Below are 25,397 nucleotides of genomic sequence, written 5' to 3'. Positions count from 1 at the left end.
GATAGTTGGATTCGTCTAGGTGTCGTGGAAATTGCTGCGCCACCACATTCTCAACAACCTTCGCCAAAAAAGGGAGGTTGGAGACTGGACGGTAATTAGCTAGCTCCATTGGGTCGAGCGAAGGTCTCTTGAGCAAGGGTCTCACCACCGCCTCTTTCAAGGCGGTTGGTAAGTATCCCTCACCCAATGAAGCGTTCACCAGGCCCAGGAGCCAGCCTCGTGTCACCTCTCAGGCTGCCAGTACCAGCCAGGAGGGGCACGGGTCCATTAAACATGTGGTGGGTCGCAGCCGTCCACGCAACCTGTCCAAATCCTCGGGGGCAACAGAGTCAAACTCCTCCCAGAATGGTCTCTCAAGACTAATTATATTTGCATTGTGTTTCCCTTATAAACAAAGTATAATGACAATGACCACTTCTCCTTCCTTTAATGAAGTATGGTATGCCCCATTTTGCTAATACTGCATTCAGTTTTGGTCACCATGATGTAAAAAAAGATGTGGAGACTCTAGAAAGAGTGCAGAGAAGAGCAACAAAGATGATTAGGGGACTGGAGGCTAAAACATATGAAGAACGGTTGCAGGAACTGGATATGTCTAGTTTAATGAAAAGAAGGACTAGGGGAGACATGATAGCAGTGTTCCAATATCTCAGGGGTTGCCACAAAGAAGAAGGAGTCAAACTATTCTCCAAGGCACCTGAGGGTAGGACGAGAAGCAATGGGTGGAAACTAATCAAGAAGAGAAGCAACTTAGAACTAAGGAGAAATTTCCTGACAGTTGGAACAATTAATCAGTGGAACAACTTGCCTCCAGAAGTTGTGAATGCTCCAACACTGGAAGTTTTTTAGAAGATGTTGGATAACCATTTGTCTGAAGTGGCCTAGGGTTTCCTGCCTAAGCAGGGGGTTGGGCTAGAACACCTCCAAAGTACCTTCCAACTCTTCTATTCTATTCTATTCTATTCTATTCTATTCTATTCTATTCTATTCTATTCTATTCTATTCTATTCTATTCTATTCTATTCTATTCTATTCTATTCTATTCTATTCTATTCTATTCTATTCTAATATATCAACAGCAATTGAAGAAATTGATTCATCTGCTTCTTTATATCTCTGAAATTTCTTGCATTGAGACAGATTTTATGGAAATAAAGGCAGCTGTAGGGCACTGAAAGATAAAAGAGAAGTTCACGTGCAGATATGGAAGGAAAAATCCATTGCACAAGTGGAAACTGTTTATGCAGTGTTGCTATTAACCATTACATTCAACCATAAGTTTTTCCTTTCTTTATAAGAATTCTTGGTAACAAAGCCTGCAGTTGGATTTATTTTTCAGCAATAGTGAAAAAAATCAAGGAATTGGAGTGAACAGTACTTCGATTTCAACTTCTGGGCATCAACTTCAGAAGGAGCTGTTCTTTTCCATTTCCAGGAAAAAGAGGTTCCCACTGAAAAATGGGGAATTTAGAATAGTTCTTCAGTCAATTATAAAATAAATAAAAGTAGATCTAATGCGGAGAAGCAAAATTTAATAGCTATACTATCTGTTTGGCAAAGCATTGCTGGCATTTGCGATTCTCACGCTGAGAGAAAAGTGAGTGCTGTCAGCATAGAAAACAAATAGTAATGTGGTAAAAAAAAACACACACACACACACACAACTGCAGATCCTCCAGCAAAGAGACCGACTAACTGGAGCCAGGAAATTGCAGAAGTTAAGCTTGTGTTCAACAAGGGGAAATTTTGGGTTGTTGCTGCAAAGGGAAGTGACGTGCGTAGATGATTGGCTTAGGCTTTCTATGTGCATCCTAATACTTTTGTTACATTAACCATTAACCTTCACTACATTTAGTGAAATTTATACTCGTGAACTATTGGCAATTCCTTCTGCATTTCGTAGGTTGTGTTATCTGCAATGAAACATTGTGATGTTTCATTAAAACATCCCAAACCTTCAATCACAGCAGTGATGAATTTATCTCCTTACTTAAAGGCAGGTTAAGAGCCTTTAAGTATTTCATATTTTCACAGGGACGAAATATGAGATTACATACCAGCTACATGAGATTTAGCACATAGAATAATACAGTAACCTTCAGTCTAATTTTATCCAATATTACTCACAGGAAATTAACAATCTTTGAACTCTTGGACAGTCTGAAAGGGAATTCCAAATCTTTCCCTCCATGCCTTAGTCCTTTTCTCTTTCATTGCTTTATATTTGCATCTCAAAGAAAACTCACACTCGTGCTTTTAGAAGCTTTAGATGCTGGAATATTTTAAAGGACTTCTTCCCATCCAGCAGTAGTGCCTCAGCGGTTAAGATGCTGGGCTTGTCGGCTGGAAAGCTGACAGCCCAGGCTCGAGACCCAAGCTGTGTGTGACCGAGAGCTTCTGTTCTCCTGCCAATCCAGCAGTTCAGAAGCATGCAGATGCAACTAGATATATAGGTGTCACCTTGGCGGGAGTGTAACAACATTCTGTGACATAGTGGAGGCTACATGACTATAGAAATGTCTTTCGACAGTGCTGGCTCAATAATCTAGAAATAGAGATGAACACTTCCCCCTATAGCAGGGTCCCCAACCCCCAGGATGGGGCCCACAACCAGGCCCCAGCCTGTTGAGAACTTGGCAGTGGAAGTGGTGGGCAAACACACATTCCCATGCACAGCTCCATTTGTGCCTGCCACTTGCGCAAATAGAGTTGCACAAGTGTGCTTGCCTGCTGTTCATGTGGAACCATCCCCTCTCCCCCCCTCGGCAAATCTGGAAAAGTTGGAGACCGCTGCCCTATATTCAGCAATGATTAGTGGAGTAAATCCACAGGGATTCCTTTACCTTTATCTCCCCATTCAGCTCCTGTAGACGCTCCTACAATTGCTAGGATTTCATAAGGATTTTGTTTACATAATATATTTAAAAATACAATTCTTCTTCTTGCTATCATTATATCATGGGAAATCTAAATCTTTTGGAAAATTTAAAATATGCTTCCTGATTTGTATTCATTGAATGAACTCATCAGTAACGTAAGATAATTTTTATTTTTTTATTCATTTTTAAATTTTATTGCCTGTCCATCTTACCTGGGCAGTTTACAGTTACACATACAGTTAAAAACATTAAAAGAAATTGATAATTAGTAGCATTATAACATGGAAAAGCCACATTATTCTTCAGAATAGAAATATTAAGACTGCAGATTTACATATTTTGTCTGATTTGTACATCTATTTTTCTCTGGTTGTTTGTCTGAAAACTATCTGAATTTTATCCAGTGCCTCCTAGTTTACATGAAAGTCTGTATTATCAGCTTGGGAAAAACAGGGGGGGAAAGGTTCGGGTTTCTGTTCTAGATATGGTGGAAATTCAGCTGAGCAAAGAGAGATCTTCTCCGATTGAGTAATGATTTCTTCACAGAAATCATTGGGATTCCTTTTTAATTTTCTGCCATCTAATAAAACCTTTTCTTTTGTCAAACATTCACTTTGCTTAGAAAATAAAAGTTTCTATGCTCAGTAAGATTTTAAGGAAGGACAGGGCAAAAATTCTCAAATAAATAGTATATAAAATGTATAGGATGGTAAGAAGGACTTCTGTACATTAAAATATCTTTTTGTTTTATTTTTCAGGTGGGAGAAGACTCACGCCATTCAGGACCTCCAGTTTTGCCAAGGCCATCAAGTACATTCAGTGCAGTCAGCAGGGCTCAATACCAGGACATGGTGCCAGTGGGTATGTCTTCATTTGGAGCCTCTTGAAATGCCATCTTTGCTTTTTATGTTATTGTGTCAAAGCATAAGGTTGTTTCTACAAGTACTCTTGTATTGCTCAAAAAGAAAAATTTAGATGCTTCCTAACAATAAAAAGGGCTCAGTGCCTAAGACGCTGAGATTGCCGATCAGAAAGGTCGGCAGTTCAGCGGTTTGAATCCCTAGTGCTGCATAATGGAGTAAGCTCCTGTTACCTATCCCAGCTTCTGCCAACCTAGCAGTTCGGAAAAAAATACGAACCACCTTTGGTGGGAAGGTAACAGTGTTTTAAGACTTCGGGTGAAATATTTCCAGGTTCATGTTTGCCTAGGGGGAATCCTAGCTATCAAATGTCATAATGTGAATAATAACTCTAAAAAGTTTATTCTTGTAATAAAACTGAAACTTAGGAGTCTCTTGCTGATGACATAACTGAAGCATTTTATTGGCCTGTTTCCCCATTATTACTTCTTAGTTTGCCAAACAAACCCTATCCCATATGCTTCCCAGTTGCCAGATATCCAGCATTTTGCAGGACATCCAAACACAAACCAGTTTTTTCCGTTAGTTGGACATTTTAAAATGAGATAACTAACATTTCCACTTCTTAAACTCTGTATAGAAGTCCTTAGACAAAGATAGGGAGGTTTGGTTAATCAAGGTGATAATTTGGAGCCATACAATGGAGAAGAGATTTCTGAAAGGGGAAAGATCTTTCATAATTATTTTTAATGCATGGATTAAAAAAACGAAATAAGACTCTGATGTGAACACACTTATTTTTCACAATAAAAAAAAACCTTGTGAGTACCCTATTTTTTTTAAATCAGGTATTTTGATCAATTCTATAAGTAGGCAACTCAGGATGCAGTTGCTTGATAAAACAGGAAGCTGGTTATTTAAATACATTGAATATGAAAAACAGTTTAGACTTTTATTTTGAATCCCTTTGAACCATTTACAGGTAGTCCTCAACTTATAACAGCTTATTTAGTTACTGTTCAAAGTTACATCACTGAAAAAAAGTGACTTATGACTGTTTTTCACACTTATGACCGTTGTAGCATCCCCATGGCCATGTGATCAAAATTCAGACAGTTGGCAAATGATTCATATTTATGATGATTGCAGTGTCCCCGGATCATATGATCACCTTTGGTGACTTTCTGATCAGCAAAGTCAGTGGGGAAGCCAGATTCACTTAACAGCCACGTGACTAACTTAACAACTGCAACGATCGACAACAACTGTGTCATAAAATGAAGCAAAACTCACTTAACCAGTGTCTCACTTAGCAACATAAATTTTGGGCTCAATTGTGGTTGTAAGTCAAGGACTACCTGTAGTTGAATATCTAGAAATGCATCCTCTAAGGCACGGGTGTCAAACTCAATTGCGTCACGGGCCAGATTGTGACATATTGTGACGTTTATGCCTTTGCGAAGCTTCGGTGGGCATGGCCTGCATGTGATGTTTATGCCAGTTTGACAGCCTTGCTCTAAGGTGTAAGCAGATACAAATATGGATTTAGTAAACTTGAGCAAAATATTTCCCTGAGATGTTTTTCTGCTGAGTCCAGAGACTGATAGTGTGTATATTGTGTCTAATTTAAAAGGAAGTAAATGTACTCTTCTCTTATACGTAATATTTAGCAAGGCAGGACACTGGCTTTACATATCTGAGCTATAAGTTTCTCTACCGCTATACAACTTCATTGGGTTTTGCTTGTGTTGATAGGGAAGTTCATACTGTGATTATGTCATTGTGCCTTTTTACAATATCATGGAGAAAGGGGAACAGGAAAAGAAGTCAGTGCTTTTGACAATAATTTAGCAAGCAGTTATTACTGGTGATTCTTATTTCTGTTCAGAGTTGTCCCATCCTAGCAGCAACGGATCATTATTTGTATGCCACAATACCCACTGTAAAGGAGAGCCAGTTGGTGTAGTGGTTAAAGCACCACAGGCTAGAAACTGGAAGAGTGTGGGTTTTAGTTTTGCCTGAAGCACAAAGCCAGCTAGGTAACCTTGGGCCAGTCACTCTATCTCAACCCTGGGAAGCAGGCAATGGCAAGCCACTTTGTTAAGAAGACAGCCGGGATTAATCCAGGTAGTTGCCTGGAGTCAGCAATAACTTGAAGGGACAAAAAAGCAAAGCAAAGCAAATCCCACTGAAGCGATGAATCACACAGTTTTAGAGTATTGGGGCTGCTCCAAGGAATCCTAGAAGGGTACAGTTCTCTTCTTAGTGTAGCAGTACTGTAATCCAAATTAAAGCATCTCCAGCAAAGGCTATCCAATTTCCTTGACGACATCTGGTGGGGGACAACTCAGCATCTCCGTAGATAACTGATTTCAGTAACAGAATTTTTGGAATAGATACCATGGTTTTCACAAAGTTTTGTATCTACCTCTTCATTCCAGTGAGTGTAGAGGGTGTCCCTTGCTTTAAAGTATGAATGTTTTTTTAAAAATTACAAATAGTGATTGATATTTGCTTGATGTGTTAATTAACAGATGTATATGTTTCATTGCTCAATATTACTTTAATTTATCTATATTGCTAAATTAGAGAATTTTGCAGTAATAATGGAAACTTTATAAATATGTCATTATATATGTTTTATTCGAAAAAAACTACTTAAAATAGGTTTCTTATTTTTCATACAGTATCATTTATTTAACTATCAAATTTGTTTTCAATGAGCTAAGTTACTTTGGCAACTGTTTGTATATTTGATGGTTCCTTACACATGACAAAATCTATTGGCTTCAGGACTGGTGATTCATGGTTTTAAAGTACAGAAGTTAATTCATTGAGTTCAGCAGCTGTCACATTTTGTGGGAAGACACCCACAGCTAATTAATCTGATGGAATGGCTAGATGTTTGTTCAGCAGCACTGGTTTTTTGACAATCACTACTGATTTAAACTTCTGTTGCTGCCCATTTCTTCAGTGCTGCGTATGGTAATACTTGCAATAGGCGACTCTGTTTAAAATTCAAGGACCGTGCCTTTTCATCAGAATAACATTTAGAACTTGTAATCTAATTCACAATATTTTTTTTATTATTGGCTTTAATAATGAGGGGAAGAGAATGGGTGGTCACAAGCTGTGATCATGTGATGACTTGCTTAATGACCATGGGTGATTTGCCACAACTGGGATTGCCAGAACCACTGTAACTAAGCATGTGATGCTTCACTAAATGTCTTCTTTTCTCAATGACTGTATTATTGGTCCCAATTAGTGACATTAAGCAAGGACTAGCTGTACTTGAATAGCTACTATCCTAGAAGATTTAAATTTCAGAAATATATTGATGGGATTAACAAAATGTCTGAAAAATAATAATATAATCTAAGAAACGCAAATATAAACTCTTCACTTAGGAAAAAGAAATCAAATCAAGTGCATAAGTATGTAGACCCAATTGATTCTACATTGATTGGACTTGGGCAAATCGGAATGCTGTTTTAATTTGGCTGGCAATGAAAATAATGAGACAGATGGAAACTAATTCTACTGTGAGTCAAATTCAGGGAATTGGTTATATTTAGTTTTGAGAAGACAAGTTTTATAAAGAATACAATGGCACCCTACAAGTGGTTAAATTTTGTCACACAAAAAATGTCATAATCTGTTCTTTGTCATTCCAGTTTGTAGGACACTGAATAATGTTTTTAAGTTATATTAAAATATATTCCAGATAAAATTAACAACGACAATGACAACAACCACAACAAACCCAAGTTCTTCTTTTTGAGAAATGACCAGTACTTGTTACAGATCTTTAAACTAAATCCTGGCATAAAACTAGGTACTGGATTCCATGCTCATGTATTATATTGTCTTCATTTTTCTTTTTAAATTAATTCATAAGATCTTATATTACTGTGATCTGGGCAAGTCTGCTTCTTTTTTAATAACAGAGTTTGATTTTCTTTAGCTCCTCTGAGATTAATTTATCTCCCAAGGAATTGAAGGAGGGCTAAACATTATAGCAATGCTATGCTTTTATATTATTTGGCAGGTGATGACACTGTCAAAATTATTTCAATTTTTTCATTTTGATTTTTTAATTGCCAGAAAGGCAGCTCAGGCTGTGAAGGACTATTCTTTCCTTCATACTGGATTAAAGAAATAAGTGCCATATAAGGCACCTTGTAATGGGTGGTGGCTCCCCCAAACAGGATAGAAACAGGATAAGTGTGAAGACCTAGCGGGCATCTAGGATAGGATCGGGATCTCCAGTGGTTTGCAGTATCACTGCAGCATAACAGGTGTACAAGCCCAAGAAAAAACACACTAGCTTAACAAGTTTTGATAGGCACCAAATAAATAGCTATATACCTTTTGAATCAGAGGTGGGTTTCAAATCCCAGTCTGCTGGTTTGCATGTGCTTGCATGCATGACACTTCTGCCCATGCGCAGGAGCATTCGGGCAGGTGGGCGGAGCTTCCTGCCACCACCACTACTGGTTCGCCCAATCCGGGCCAAACTGGGAGCAACCCACCTCTGGTTTGAATGTCTCTTTTCATCCTTAATAAAGATCCCTTCTTCTGGAAAAACATTAATTTCTAAAGGGTAAAACTTGTACCTACTGGTATGTTTTCTGAAGAAAAATGACTATTATTTTTAAGCAGAGGTTTTCATCATGTACTCTTTATTGAATTTTCAGCTTACAATGACAAGATAGTTGCATTTCTGCGGCAACCCAATATCTTTGAAATTCTCCAAGAGCGACAGCCAGATCTCACAAGAAATCATTCACTCAGGTGAGCAGAATAATGCCATTTTTTTCTTACCTGAGATGTTTTGATTTTAAGGCATAAGCAAAATATAACAAGTTCACATTCTCCTTTAAAAAATCAGTGCAGTTTAGAGAAAAAATCCAAAAACCTATAAGAATTCGTAAATAATGAAGATTCCAGTGGGACTCTCACAAGTAACAAACGTATGTAGTATGTATTTGTTAAGTAGAGCCTACTTCAGGAATTGTCTATTCCACAAATGCTTTGAAATCATACATTTGTTATACTTTATACAAAAATCTTCTGGTTTTGTTATAATTGATTAATAGAGTTTGTATCTGTATTTTCTTTACTTAAAGAAGTGCCACTGCTCTTGGACTAGGTAAAACATCCAAAAGGATACATCTGAAGGTAGTTACTTTTACAGATGAAAACTACTGCTATTTAGTAGACACAGAAACCGGAATCACTAATATGATTTTGCAGAATATATCTTTGTGCCCTAGTTCCAGTGATGTGCGGTGAGGTTTATGACTGGTGAGGCACTGACACAGTGCTGGGTTTCAAATATTTTTAGACTTGTGGACTTCAACTCCCAGAATTCCACAGCCAGGCATGCTCAGTTCCAATTTAAAGCGACAGCATTTGTTTTTCTCCTTTGCTCCTTCTTTCTTTTTCTTTTTCTTCTCCTTCCCCTCCCTCCCCTCCTTCCTCCCTCTCTCCCTTCCTCCCCCTCTCTCAACACACACACACACACACACACACACACACACACACACACACACACAGAAGTTGGATTGGACTATCTCTCCTACTCCTTCCCTCTCTCACTCACTCTCAAACAAACCCCCCCACACACAAAAGTTGGATTGGATATCTTTTCCAGTGGCTTGAAAGCAGCTCCTCTGCCATCCCCCCCATTCCCCTGCTGCCTTTCCCAAACACCTCCACCATTGCAAATGCAGCCTGCTGTCTGGGTGGGAAATGCCTGGAACACAATAAAGCCCACCCACCACCTCCTGCTGGCAGGCTGGGGTGAGAGGAGAGGCAGAGAAGCCGGAGGGGAGCCAAGCCGAGCCTTCCAAAAGAAAGAGGCTGGGGGGAAGTGTGTGTACTACAGCATGGCTCTTTGCCTGGCTTCCTGCCTCCTCCTGTGGTCTCCTCAGTGCTCGCTTGTGCTCTCCCTCCCCAAGTGTAGTTTGATTGCAGGCGGAGCCACGTTGCCTTTTCAAACTTGTAATCAGTGAAGCTGGGCTAGATTTTTATATAGTTTTATCCAGCTGTGTGTGTGAGAGAGAGAAATGGATGGGGGCCTGGAGAGGAAGTCACTACACTTGGGGAGGGAGAGCACCAGTGAGGTTAAGCAGAGTCATCCACGGTGAGGCAGCAAGTAGCTCAGCTTTTTCCTTTTACTTTTTTTTTTCATGATGAGAGTGGTGAGGCTGTGCCTCACTTGCCTCACCTGACTGCACGTCACAGCCTAGTTCATACCCTTTTAGGAAACTAATATGATTCTCTTTAGGTTGGTAGGAAGAGGAGAATCCATTTATATATTTTTAATGATTCACTTTTAGAACAACAATGCCTTTCTCTAGAGCTTGTGCTATTCCTTGGAATTCATTTATTCCGGGAATATTTAGCATTACCACGAATTACTTATTTTCATTGGCAAGATACTTGAAGCAGTTTGAGTAGAAAAGTTATGCCAAGAGAAAATAACAGTATTTAGAAACTATTAATGAGCCGTGGTGGCACAATGGTTAGAATGCAGTACTGCAAGCTACTTCTGCTGACCATCAGGAGCAGTTCAATTCTCACATCTCAAGATTGACTCACCCTCCCGAGGTGGGTAAAATGAGGACCCAGATTGTTGGGGAAAATTTGCTGACTCTATAAACTGCTTAGAGAAGGTTCTAAAGCACTGTAAAGCGGTATATAAGTCTAAGTGCTATTGCTATTGAGGGCCACTGGTGTTAATAGAGGGGTGCTTGCTGAAGAATTCTTCTTTGGGGGGATGGGGATGGTGTAATGAATAAAAATGTGCCTAAAATAATTTAGAGGCCTGTTTGATTTGTCCCCTGAGTTTTATTTACTGCTTTGACATCCCTGCTTTGATGCAAACAGGGAGAAGATCCAGTTTATTCGGACTGAAGGAACACCAGGGCTAGTGCGGTTATCCAGTGATGCTGATCTTGTTATGTTATTAAGGTAATGGATACTTACTGCAGACTGAGTATCTGTGATACATTTACTTTAGCCAATTTTTACACTTTGGTAACTGTCATAGGTTCATTTGATCCAATTTTAGTTTTTCCTTTCATGCATAATTATGGGATTTTGCAATGTGTTTTTTTAAGAGCATTTCTATATTTGTATGGTTCTCATTATACATCAGAAGGCTCAGTTAGAATGCATCCCCATTCCCCTAAGAAGTTAGTATCATTTCTGTAGTCTATGCATTTTTCACAGAATGACACTTTACCAGAGCCTCCCCACCCCCGCCCCACTGGGGTATTACATCTCTGGTCTACTTTCTGCCCTGAAGCTCTTCTATATGTGTTTTAACTTGTAGCGTATTGTTATCATGTGTAATTTGTGCTTTTAAAAAAGGAGAGGAGTGATGTGTAGATGCTGCTTTGAGCAACAGGGACCTTTTCTGCCTTGCATTTTAATTGGAGCCAAGCTGGAGCATATCCGAGCACACTTGCTCATTCATAACTCTCAGGGTCTTAGACTTACTCTGCCATGAAAACACACCCACTGTGTAATGTTGCCTCTGATATATTGCGGGGGTGCCCTTACAGAACTTTCATGCCATAACACAGTGTGTTGCTTGTATTCAAACTCTTGCATAATACTGTTCTTTAGGTTCCCCCCCCCCCAAATGTTCATTTCAAACAAGACATTTGCTTTGTTTTGAAAGTTATTCGTTTTATAGCAATTCTGGGATTATTCATCTGTCAGGAAACACATTCCTCAATGGACCTGTCATTTTTATGGCTCTGAAGGATGATTATGTCAGAAGCATTAATTGTACTGTTTTAACATACTATCTTGAAGGCTTATGAATAATATATTATCAAGATAATCCAAGACTGATTTGATAGATAACTCAATGTGTTTTACATCTTTAAAAAAATACTATGATCAACATTTTTTTAAAAATATCAATTCTTTTTGGATCTGTGCAGTGTTCCTTTATTTCTATGTATATTTGCAGATGGAGAAAATATATTATACCCTACTTTATTAACTTCAGGCTAAATTGTAAAACAATTTGTCTCATGGAAAGAAGGCAATGCCTCTCAAAATTTGTTTACGTTCTGTCATAATAACCCTTTGTTTTTATTAACATTAAACAAAGTGACAATCTGGGAAGCTGTGAAAACTCCATTCACGACACATTTCCACTGGATAAAGAAAGCAGTTTGATGGTTTTCACTGTTTCCTTTCTTTTCTGCAGCCTTATGCTCTCCCATCTGCTCCAAAGTGTTTTGAAATTGCTACTGTAAGATTATAGCTCTAGTTCAGTGCACTCTTGGGGAAAAGTGGACAAAATAGTTTTCTCCCAACAGATGCCTCAGCAGGATCAAAGACTTTCCGTGAATAAGAATGGCCTTCCATTCAAAGCAGGGCAATTTAGCATCCAAGCAACAAAGTCTGAATGCCATATTTCACATTAGAAATGCAACTGAAGTAAAGCATTTGGAAAATCTTGCAAGGTAGAAACAGTTCCATTGGAATGTTCAGTTACATTGGAAAATATTTGCAGTAAGCAATCAAAGGAGCAGTGCTTTACTTAGCAAAAGAGGGGGGGGACTTGTGCTACATGCTAAGTAAGAGAGAGTCTTGCTTTTTAGGACTGGATTATTTTTCCCACCTTCACTCTCCCTTAAAAGACATATGGAAGACATTTATTGGGCTGAAAGCTACATGCATTTAGCGCAGAAGAGGAAAGATACATAAAACATTGCTTGTGGGTTCCATATTTTAAAAATTGCATAATGTAATTTTATTTACTTCCTAATGAGTGCCTATACTGCTCATTTTAACAGCTGCAAGTGACTTATCAGTGTATAAACGTAACATAAAAAATTCTACAAACCTTTAAAATGATAAAACATTAAAACAAAATCTTGAAATAAATTATAAAAAAAGCCTAGAAAAAAAGGTATATTTAAAGAAGTCTCCTTTACCTTTAACTAAAAGATAATGAGGAGGCCTACCACATTGCAACTTATTTTACAATTCTGTGCAAAAAGCAGAATTACAGGTAAAACTCGAAAAATTAGAATATCGTGCAAAAGTTCATTTATTTCAGTAATGCAACTTAAAAGGTGAAATTAATATATGAGATAAGACTCATTACATGCAAAGCAAGATAGTTCAAGCCATGATTTGTCATAATTGTGATGATTATGGCATACAGCTCATGAAAACCCCAAATCCACCATCTCATGAAGCACAGTGGTCCAAAGTCCTCTTTTCTGATGAGAGCAACTTTTGCATTTCATTTGGAAACCAAGGACCCAGAATATGGAGGAAAAATGGAGATGCCAATCACGCACAGTAATCCCACAGTCATTGAACCAGTTTTTGGTGCTTTTGGCAAAAGTTGCTCTCATCAGAAAAGAGGACTTTGGACCAAGGAGCAACAGGACTTTGGACCACTGTGCTTCATTAAGACCAGGGTCAACGCAGCCGTCTACCAGGAGATTTTGGAGCACTTCATGCTTCCTTCTGCAGATGAGCTTTATGGGGATGCTGACTTCATTTTGCAGCTGCCCACACTGCCAAAAGCACCAAAACCTGGTTCAATGACTGTGGGATAACTGTGCTTGTTTGGCCAGCAAACTCGTCTGACCTGAACCCCATAAAGAATCTATGGGGCATTGCCAAGAGAAAGATGAGAGACATGAGACTGCACAATGCAGAAGAGCTGAATGCCCCTATTGAAGCATCCTGGTCTTCCATAACACCTCAGCAGTGCCACAGGCTGATAGCTTTCATGCCACGCCGCATTGAGGCAGTAATTGCTGCAAAAGGGGCCAAAACCAAGTACAGAGTACATATGCATGCTTATACTTTTCAGAGGTCCGATATTGTTCTATGTACAATCCTTGTTTTATTGATTGCATGTAATATTATAATTTTCTGAGATGATGGATTTGGGGTTTTCATGAGCTGTACACCATAATCATCACAATTATGACAAATCACGGCTTGAACTATCTTGCTTTGCATGTAATGAGTCTTATCTCATATATTAGTTTCACCTTTTAAGTTGCATTACTGAAATAAATGAACTTTTGCACGATATTCTAATTTTTCGAGTTTCACTTGTAGCTGTTGCCATTACATATTTCTGGTGGGACATACAGAAGTATTCTTTGTGTGTGTGGTCTGAGCAGCAAAGCATGAATGCTTTAGGTCAGTCATTCATATTGCACGTAGCTATATAGACAGTGGCAACCTGATAGTACTTTAGAACAAATAAAGATATTTCCAGTGGAAACACTTGGAACAGGGAAGTTACGCTTAAACTTTTTTTTTTCACGTGTAGCTTTTGACATTCTCAGATGCAAATGTGCAGTCTTCCAAAGAAATCAACATGGTGTTGTTTGGTGTATATAGGAATATATAATATTTCTACAAAATGTCACATGTGGCATAGTCAAATCAATTTGCATACCTGCTTTATTTTTGCTTACTTTCTGCCTAGTTTATTTGAAGAGGAAATTATGTCATATGTACCACCACATGCCTTACTTCATCCCAGTTATTGTCAGTCACCACGTGGGTCCCCTGTGTCCTCTCCTCAGAATTCTCCAGGTGAGCTCTATCGCAACTGCTTTCGGTGTTTTAAGATGGTGAACCAAGTAAGGTTTCCTCTCGCCTGGTTTCATGGTCTTCCTTACGAAATGCAGGAGATGAATGTTTTGATCTTAAGATTAAATGAATTCTTCGCTGTTTACTTCAGACATTTACATAACATTTCTCAGAAAGATGATTTTGAAGAATGAAGAAAATATTCTATATTGTGGAAGTAGCAGTTTTCTGCCACTAATATTTAAAAAAATTAAGGGAGAACTTAACATTAATTATTTTTAGATCTCTTTTGTACACAGAGGAAGAATTTAAACAATTACTGGGTACCGTCTTCCATCAATGGAAGATGATATCCTGGGATAAGAACAGTCCAAAAGAAAACATTGAGGCAGAAATTGATTAAATTATTAGGCTTTGTAAAATGGATTTTGACATTCTGCCTGATGCATACGTATGTACATATACATGTCTTCCCTTAAGGATGATTTCTTAGGCATCTTTTCCTAAGAATGCTGTATTAGCAAATCTTTATACAATAAGAAAATACTAAAATATGAAATAGAATTCATTCATTTTTAAATATGTATGTGCCTATGCTTTTTCTGGAAATATCAATAATACTATTTTTAATAAACAGTTTTCAGTCTAACAATTTCTTGAATGAAGTTATATATTAACCTGATAAGGATCATTTTATTAAAAAATTGATAATTTATATTGGAGCTTTTTGCAGCTAAATACAGTTTTATTTTTCTGGGTGGAAAAAACCCTCAGCACCTTCTGTTAATTACATATGATTTGTTACATAATTGAAATAATTTGTGTGTTTTAATATGAATGATTAATTAATCTCTTGATTCACTTCATAAAGGAAAGAAGTTCATCATCGGAGCTCTTTTCCCATCCAGTCTGATGCTACAATTTAGATTACACAAATAACCTTAAAATTACTTGATTATTTATAAAATTCTAAGTTATCAGCATGCAAAAGCATGTGCACGCAGTACTTATAATGAGAGAAAGAGAGACGTATATAATATGGGTAATTTATTTTAATAACAGCTCCATTCTTTTGTTATTGTTACGATGGAAATAATTGCTTTAATTGCCCAGGAAATTCTTGACAGTGCTAGCTGATTTGTCGTAAGAATTTGTCATGTGCTGAAAAGATAATTTAGGAGCATTTCATCTAATGTAAAATGAATCTTCCCAAGTCAGTTCTCAGACTAAGAATTTAAATAGGTCCTGAATGATGCCAATAAAAGTAAACAATTAAAAAAAGATAGTTGCAGTCTTTCTACAAAGTAGCATATATATGTTACAAATGCATTTCTCAAACGTATTTCAGTTTTACAGAGGTGGAGTTCATGAGAAAAAGGTGTTACCTCTCCTTCTCTACTGATTGAAGGAGATGAGAGAGCTGAGTACCTTTGGAATAAAAAGAAAGGGGTTAAAGAGAAAGGGTGAGCTGCTTAGTCAAGCAGGATTCCTTATTTTTATTTTATTTAGTTAGTTAGTTTGTCAAACATGTACGAGATAACAGGCATAAATATAAACATGGACATGAACACAGGAAATGGGTACAAATAAATGGGGTCAGTAGGACGGGACGGTAGGCTGGTGCGCTTATACAAGCCCCTTACAGACCTCTTAGGAATGGGGTATGGTCCATGGTAGACAGTTTAAGGTTAAAGGTATGGGAGTTTGAGAATATAACAACAAAATCAGGTAATGCATTCCAGGCATTGACCACTCTGTTGCTGAAGTCATATTTTCTGCAATTGAGTTTGGAGAGGTTTATTTTGGGGGGAAAGCCATGTACTTGGGGAAATTAGCAAATTAAAAGGGGAAAAAAATCAAGATTTCACTTTAGGGTTTGGGAAATCATTAATAAAATGTAAAGTGTAAAGAATGAAAGGAGAAATCTGCTTTCTCTTTTCCTTTCTGGATAAAGAAAAGAAAAAAATAGGTTTCTTTAGCATAATAATCAACAATAAACAGAATTTCTCTGTTAACATAACCAAAAGGCTTTATTTTAAGTGACTGAATTTGGCAACATCAGCAGAATCTGATAATCTTGTATTATGGATATTCTGATATTGTGTACAAGATAGCTCATTTAGTCCAACCCCTTACTCAGTGCACTCTGTTAAGCCATTATCTCTGTTGAAGAAAGAAAAAAAAAAGTTAGTTCGGCATAATTTTTTGTGACAAATTCCTGGTCAAACAAATAATGTCCCCAAATTAGTTTCTTTCCTTCACATTCAACATCTGAAGGTGATATTTTCTTCAACATAAGACAAATGTAGGCATTTTGTGTCTCTGTGTATTTATGTATAGATATACAATTGGGTATCATTTGTTTCTTTATTCATTTATTAATCACATTTATTAATTACAGCAGTATATAAAAATACAACCATTACAAAATATAAAAATGAGGAACAATCAGATGTTTAAAATATATAAACCACATATAGAGAGTAAAAATATCAATCACAATGAAGCTATCTAAAATGTCTCCAGTTTCCTGGGACCCCCTCTCCCCCGGCCTAGTGACATACTTCGGTTCTTAGGGACTTTCAAAATGATACTTTTGGAGCTAATCTGACTTTGTGCGTGTGTGTGTGTGTGTGTATGTGTGTGTGAATGATATCAAGTACAAAAGAAAGTCGGTGGGCAATTTCAACTCCAATCAAGTGATACATTCTAAAATGAATCAATAGCTGTTTCTATGACAGATTCATTACTTGATCAACATTGTCAACTCCTAATACTGCTGCAGTTGTGAATTCTTCTCTTCTATGTAGCTTTTGCTATGGGGAAAAATGAGAAAGAAGCATAAATTAAATCCTTCAGGATTTACATTGTAGAATTCCGTAGTTGACTGGTTAATGACCCTCCTTCTGGCAGGAACAAAGATTGGTAATTAAATTATATTTGCCTACTTCCCTGATTGTCAAAATGACATTACTGATGTAGATATCATACTGCTAACTCTGCCATTGTTACAAAGATTAACAGCACAAATGAGGAGGTGTGGAAAGGATGTGTGCACACTTTTGATAGTTATGCAGCTTGTTTGGAAATGTCAGTCTTGGGTCACCTAAATGTTGTTTATTCCCTACTACTGCCAAAAGGAATCTGGAGGGGCAACCCGTTTTTCGGCCAACTGGGGTTTCTTGCCAGCTAACCAGACCTATCTGCTCACCTTTTAGTGCATAAGGCTACCAGCTTCACTATAAGAATAAGCTGCCTGCTGCCAACAGCATCTTGGTTCTTCTGGCTTACCCAGAGTATTGAGGTTATCTAAATGTTGAGCCTAGTTACGGGTACAGCTTAGGGAGTATGGTAGAAAACCAGTTAATTCTGGACATACCATCCTTTGAAACACAATTATAACTGCGCAATAATCACGAGATGTAACTGACTAGAAATGCAGTCTCTCACAGGACTTACAATCATTGCATGTGCACTATCATGTGTCATTAAGTAAGATAAGCAAAATATGTCACATGGAATACCTTATTATATATATCATATATATATATATATATCATCACAGAGCTGTAGTGGCACAGTGGTTAGAATGCAGTACTGCAGGCTACTTCTGTTGACTGCTGCCTGCCTACAATTGTGCAGTTTGAACCTCACCAGGCTCAAGGTTGACTCAGCCTTCCATCCTTCCGAGGTTGGTAAAATGAGGACCCAGATTGTTGGGGGCAATAGGCTGACTCTGTAAACTGCTTAGAGAGGGCTGTAAAAGCACTATGAAGCAGTATATGTTTAAATGCTAATGCTATTGCTATCGATTCAACTACAGCAGGAGTGTCAAACTCAGGGCCTGCGGGCCAGATCCGGCTCATGGGGTGCTTGGATCTGGCTCGCGGGGCTGGCCTGGAAATAGCAAAGGACTGGCCCGTGGTGCCTTTGCTACAAAAATAGGGTGCAGAGGGCCATGTGTGCCCACCCTCCCCATTTTCAGCCAGGGTGGTCTCCTGCAGCACTCTGCATTGGCTTAAAGTGGACTGCTTTGGCTATTTTGAGAACTGTTCACAATTCTCATTTGATTTTAATAAATGAACAGTGTCATAAATAAAATTAGCTACATAACTAGTTATTCCTAACTAATTAAGGACTACCATTCTCAGTATTGATGCCTTTGAACCTGGCTTTGACTATACCACCAATCCAGAGGTGGTATTCAGCAGGTTTTGACCAGTTCTGAAGAACCGGTAGTGAAAATTTTAGTAGCTCGGAGAACCGGTGAATACCACCTCTGACTGGCCCCGGCCCCATCTATTCTTTGCCTCCCGAGTCCCAGCTGATCAGGAGGGAATGGGGATTTTGCAATAACCTTCCCCTGGAGTGGGGTGGGAATGGAGATTTTTACAGTACCCTTCCCCCACCACGCCCACCAAGCCACGCCCACAGAACCGGTAGCAAAAAAATTTGAATCCCACCACTGCACCAATCTGAAAATTGTATCTGATTTCTGTCCTTTAGCCAGTTTCCATTCCAGGAAGTCACCTCTCTTCTACTCCCGTGACTGCTAATCAAGAGCCCTTGGTAGTATAAATTAGAAATGATACCAAGGTTAAATAAATAAATAAATAAATAAATAAATAAATAAATAAATAAATAAATAAATAAATAAATAAATAAATAAATAAATAAATAAATAAATAAATAAATAAATAAATAAATAAATAAATAAATAAATAAATAAATAAATAAATAAATAAATAAATAAATAAATAAATAATAAATAAATAAATAAATAATATATATATATATATATATATATATATATATATATATATATATATATATATATATATATATATATATATATATATATATATATATATATATATATATATATATATATATATATCTTGAGAAAAGTGGTGTCCCTTCAAAACCACTTTAAGCTCTCTGAAGAACTATTGTCTAAATTTTTACCGTACTGTCATATGGATATCTGCTGAGAAGTAAGTCTCATTGATTTCATTGCAAATTATCCCTTAAACTAGCTTTTCCAACTATCGACAGACAATTGGGAGTTAAGGTTCAACCCACACGGAGGGCGTCAGACTGGAAAAAGCTGTTTTAGGAAGCGTGCATAAATGCGTAGCCTGAGATCTGCTTCTATCTCTTGTTAATATTCCTGTTTCTCCACTCCTCCACATCCAACGTTACTACAAGTCTGAAATCACTAATGCTCTTTCCCTTGCAGCTATCCTATGCCCTTTTGGCAGCGATGTATCTTTTCTTTTTATCAAATTGGAAGTAGCTAGGATTATTTAATACCAATAGAGTTACAGAGTTAATCTTTAGTCAGATTTCACGTTATAACATCTTTCTATCCCTTCCTAGTGTGACTTGTGAAAAATAATTGTACGGCTGTTCTCTCTTTCTCTATGTGGTGGTGAAGGAGAAATAATGGGAAAACAAGGGTGGATTATAAATGGATGACAGCATTGTCTGAATATTCTTCCCAATAAATGTCTGTGGATGAAGCATTATCAATCTGATTTTGAAGGGTTTTCCTGTTATGAACTTAGAATATAACATAATAAATGTTTCTGCCCAAAATTTGACTTTTCCATTTTGGGTTATAAACAAAGGAGTTTGTTAGCTTTGATATTTCACTTTGGCGGTAGAACTATTTCAACTTATGAGGTGTGGGAACATGCTTCAAAATCTTAGAAAGTCAAGAGGCAAAGGAATTATACAAAGAAGCTGAAATGAAGACATTGAGGAGACTGTTTGAAAGTAAAATATATTTGATTTATTCAGATCAGCTTGTTCATCATGTCAGTCACTTCTATGCTTTAAATCTTTAAGCTGACAAAAGGCTGAAATAGGAAGTGGGTTTACTAAAGTTTCCTCTAAAAATACCAGTTGTGGATTCATTTACCTGCTTTGCTTACAAGTTTCAGTTACTGCAAATGTGGTTGTATACATGATAAATGTAGGGGATTTTTTTTTTTGCACTGACATCTCTTTTGATAAACGCAAGATTTGAAAGTTAGCTTTCAAAGCTAAACATGTGTTTTGTTATGTACCACTTATATCAGAAGCGAACAGCAGTTTTCTGAGAGGAGAAACAATTAAGTCGTTACTGTTTCATTGGAGTTAACTATTTTGATACTTGACTAGAAATAAATCCAGGTTTGAATTTTTAAAGAAGCAGCCATGTTGTTTTTCAAGCAATGAATTCCTGTGATTTCAAGTTAAGAATTATGCTATTGAAGCATAATCATTTTATAGCAATTTTTTGCATGTAGAGGGTACAAATCCTATTCCTACTTGTCTGATAAACTGGGGCTTTCTTCTCAACAAACCACTTTCAGGTTGCACAGCAAGAGTGTGAAAGATTCTGATCCTCCTATGCTTTTTCTCTTTCATTCAGAGATCTGTGTGCTTTTAGTTTAAACAGAGATTTTGCTTGTTAATAACAGTGGTTGAATTCAAAACATGTGACTTTCATTTTTCCAGATGGTGGTTAAGGAAGAAGTTGTTCTCATCTTTTTTTCAGCTAAATTAAATTTTATGGCATGATAGATCTATGCAAAACAAAAACAATCCCTTTATGTTCTTTGTCATTCTGGTTCTTTAGTAGCTTATAAATATTTAAAATCACCCACACACTAGAATTGCAATGAGTTGAATTAAGTTTTGTGGGGTTTGTTTTCTAGAACTAATTGATAGTAAATGAACAATATTTAAAAGTTATGTGTAATCATGTTATACCCCCCCCCAATAAAACACATTTTTAAAAATAAGTCACTATGTAGCTTACCTCTATGCCATGATTTATCTTTTGTCCTCAATGTGATATCATAATGCAGCTTTATATCATTATGTAACATTTATTTATGTTTTTGGTGATGTTTTAATAAAATCTTGTTTTCTGACTGTGGTGCAGGTACCCAACGTGCTAATGCCCGTGCTCCTGCTCCTTATAAAAGAGACTTTGAAGCTAAGCTGAGGAATTTCTACAGGAAGTTGGAGACTAAAGGATATGGACAAGGCCCAGGGAAATTGAAGTACGGAGATACTAGATAATTTGTTTTGCTATTTAAAAGTAAAAGAGCTTATACAGCACCTGTTGGAAAGATTTTAAGGCAGCTGGTATTTCCCTAAACTTGCATGGCTGGTTTAAGTTGTTCCTGACAAGTGCTGAATGTGCTATGTCTGCTGCCTATCACAATTTGCTTTTGAGTCCAGATCCCTATGCATCCTTAGTGGCTACCATAAGTATAAGTGGTACATATTGCCATCTAGAATTAAAAGATAAAAAAGTGCTGATAAATAAGCCCAGGTTCAATTTCCAGTAAGGGTATGGCTAGCTGATGAGAGCTAGCCATACCCTTTATTTATTTATCAGCACAAATGCAATATATACATACATACATACATACATACATACATACATACATACATACATACATACTGTATATGTAGCTGATGAGAGCTAATTAGCTCGAAATAGATCTATCCTAGTCTCCCTTTATTTATTTATCAGTACAAATACAACACATATATATATATATATATATATACACACACACACACACACACTGTATGTGTATGTGTGTATGTATGTATGTATGTATGTATGTATGTATGTATGTATGTATGTAGGTAGGTAGGTAGATGATTGATTGATAGATAGATAGATAGATAGATAGATAGATAGATAGATAGATAGATAGATAGATAGATAGATAGATAGAACATTTGGAAGGAAGAACATAAATGAAACCAGTATACTATAATGGTTAGCATTTGGGACAGAATGTAGGAAAGCTATATGTGCTTCATATTTGGGATTAATTTAGCTATTAACTCCCAGGCATACTGCTGGACTTTTGATATATCTTCTTTAAAACAAAGATCCACTATGGAAAACTGAACTTGGATAGATAAATTGCAGTAACAAAGGATTGCTTCACTTTTCTTCCTTTCATGTTTTATAATCAAAATAATGTTTCATTCTAAGCTGCTCCCCACTAACTCATATTTGCTCTTCTCCTCACAAGTATGTGCTTTAGCTAAACGGCTAAAGTGAAAAAATGAGACAAATGCAACAAATGTATAAAAATTTGGAACAATTTATATTCTCACTTCTGAGTTTAATCCACATTATATAAACATGTTGACTATAGATTGTCCAACTACGTATAAATATGTCAGAATGGAATTTCTAAGAAACATGAATAATGTTATAATTGCATTAATGTGTAAATCAGATGATTATTTTTGCTCAAGAAATGGCTTACCAAGTACTTAGTCCTCTTTATTGCATCCCTCTTTAATATTGGAATTTAATTTTGTCTTGTCCATTCGGTAATATTTTATTGATGCACTAGAATATGCATATTAAGGATATTTCAAGACATTGAAATTTAATAAATCTTTGTCTGTAGTCTAGTAGTTCTGCCTCTATCTTGTTGATGCATATACGGTAGCTGAAGGGAGGGTCATTATAAACTGAATATAAATATATAACCAAGCAGGAAAGATAAATATCATTATGAATTTATGTAATTTGATTTTTTTCATTGTAAAGATTAATTATCAGAAGAGACCACTTGCTGGAAGATGCCTTCAATCAAATTATGGGTTATTCAAGAAAGGATCTACAGAGGAATAAACTGTATGTCACATTTGTTGGAGAGGAAGGGTGAGTAGAAGGAAGTGACTACCAACATAAAGTATACTTAATAGCTACTTTGTTTTGCAGCTGTGTGCAGATATTTTAGTGTGCTCTTTGTAGAGCAGAAATGGGGAAGAATTACTGCCAGGAAATGCCTTTTATAAGCCTAGAACCTACAACTGTTCAGATAGTGCTGATTTTCTGACATCTGAGTTCTTTAGAAAGCATCACATTGCACATATTGAACTTCTACTAAATCTGCTCTGATAAGATTTTAGTCTTGCCTGCTGCACTGCCAACTCTCTCTGCAATTAAAAATAAAATAAAATAAGATTATGGTTTGAAGAACTGGACTGGATTTACTAGCTATTTTAGACATATGATTGATGAAGTTTGATATTAACTTCTTAGATAATTTGGATAAAATTGAAGTTGTTCACCATACAGTCTCACATAACTGCAAACATGTAATGGAGGGATGAAAGTCCGTCCATCAAACACCTATATTTATTGGCATTTCTAATTTTCAGGCATTTGTGTTTAAAAATCATGAAACTTCTAAATTATATGGGCAGCACCTCTTCACAGGTTTTGCCTCTTTTCTTATCACCCTCTTATTATGCAGTGTAAAAGTTTTAAGTGAAGGCCTGTTCATGCTTCATCATCGTTCTATACTTAGAAGTGTCAACCTTCCATGCTTAGAGGCAATAGCTTTGCTTTTATGATTTTGTTTGGATGATGCTTTATGACTCCAGAGATGTGATGTTTTGACAACTCTTTTATTTTGTGAGTTGCTTGGAGTCTTACAAAGTGGGAGCACAGAGATAAGGATAAATAAAACCATTTTGTACGTTACTTTATTATGTTGGCACCAACTTGTTTTAAACAGATTCTGCTAGTTCTGTCCAAAATCTTGTTCTTTATAGGAAATAAGAATCTTGCCATTTTGATATTATTTAATGAAAAGCTTTTACAACTAAATGTTCTTTTAGAATGTACCAATTAGTCCAGGTGTTTATATAGAAAAGAAACACTTAAAAGAAAGTGTTCTTGGAAACACAAAGTAGAAGCTACTGTGACTCATGCCTGCAGTGTTTTATGGACAAGAAAGGCAAGATGAATCCCAAGATAATTTAAAATATGAAAATGTTAGGAAACATCCAGAAATGGCAACACTAAGAGTAAAATGGCTAAACTCTGAAATAGCATATTAACAATTCACATGAATGTGATGACTGTAGGAGGGGGATCATATGAATGAATCTGGGAACATGTCTCCCAACTAACACATTTTATTAAAAATTCTAAACTCAGATGCATGGAGTTGCTAATCTGATATAGGATATAGGACAAGTTGGTCTAATTCCACCCTTCCACCCCACATCTCATCCTAAATTTGTTACCTGGGAAAAGTGCTATCATTCTTATTTTGATTTCAGTAAATGTACTCAAGCAGTTACAGAATATTCTTAAGGAAACATGACATTAGCATTTATATAAATTAACTGATGTATACATTTTTCTCCCTGTGTCTATATTTACTATTTTTCAGAAGAGGTGTTAATGATAAAGCATCTACACATAAATTAGCTCAATTTGTTTAAAATATTAGTCAAACAAATCACAGAGGTTAAAAGGTTTCCACCACATTTCAACTTTTGTTTGTTTGGCTTGATGAACTGTTTGAATACTCAAACAGTGATCACTAATTTCTTCATGACCAAATTTTTAGAAACAATGTGGATTCAAAACATGCAGAACATCTCTTTGCTGGAGTGAGATTATTTTTAGGTGACGTGTGTATGTTTTAATAACTAAATTGTGTATTCAAGAAGTAATTTGTGAGACATGGTATTAGCGTGCTTGAATAGTAAACATTTGCCCTTGCAGCTGTTGTTGCAAACGTTGTTTGTAATCATTCCCAATGCAAAGCCTTTGGATGTACAAGAAACTTGGGTGTCAGAGTCTCTTGTAACACATAAACAATTCAACAGGCAACTAATTAAACAGTTGTATGAAAGTTGCTAGATGCTAGAATTAAAATGTATGTGTTGAGGGACATGGTGGTGAGGAATACATGTAACCTCTAATAACTATATTAACCTCTAATAACTATAGCTTTGTCTGGATTTTTCCCCCTTGGTGCAGATGATTTCAGGATATTATCCAGGATATTATTTTGTGTGGTCTTTGGGTGCTGGGACACTAGAGAGGGCAGGAATTTAACGCTGTCCCTATCTGCACTTTCAATTAGGGCCTGAAAAGGAATTTTAGATGAAACAGGTTGGAAAGGTTTTACCTTGTCTATACTGTTTGGTTCCTTTTGTGGGGGGCAGAGTCTGCGTCACAACCAACTATTGGGCAGGATCTATTTCAGATGCAGGCAGG

General features: G+C 36.7%; 1 protein-coding gene across 10 annotated transcripts in view; it reads left to right on the top strand.

Annotated features, from left to right (window-relative positions):
- HECW2 (HECT, C2 and WW domain containing E3 ubiquitin protein ligase 2) overlaps positions 1-25,397 on the top strand; it is a 170,709-nt gene that overhangs the window by 125,359 nt on the left and 19,953 nt on the right. For all 10 annotated transcript variants that reach the window (XM_081944322.1, XM_081944321.1, XM_081944324.1 and 7 more), the window contains 6 exons: positions 3,638-3,740; positions 8,440-8,536; positions 10,637-10,720; positions 14,235-14,344; positions 21,276-21,396; positions 22,923-23,036. In XM_081944322.1, the coding sequence (XP_081800448.1) occupies positions 3,638-3,740; positions 8,440-8,536; positions 10,637-10,720; positions 14,235-14,344; positions 21,276-21,396; positions 22,923-23,036 (629 nt within the window). The remainder of the gene's footprint in view (positions 1-3,637; positions 3,741-8,439; positions 8,537-10,636; positions 10,721-14,234; positions 14,345-21,275; positions 21,397-22,922; positions 23,037-25,397) is intronic.

This window comes from Natrix helvetica (genome assembly GCF_964273705.1).
Source record: "Natrix helvetica genome assembly, chromosome: 1".
Lineage (NCBI taxonomy): Eukaryota > Metazoa > Chordata > Lepidosauria > Squamata > Natricidae > Natrix > Natrix helvetica.
This window is presented reverse-complemented; position numbering and strand designations above follow the sequence as displayed.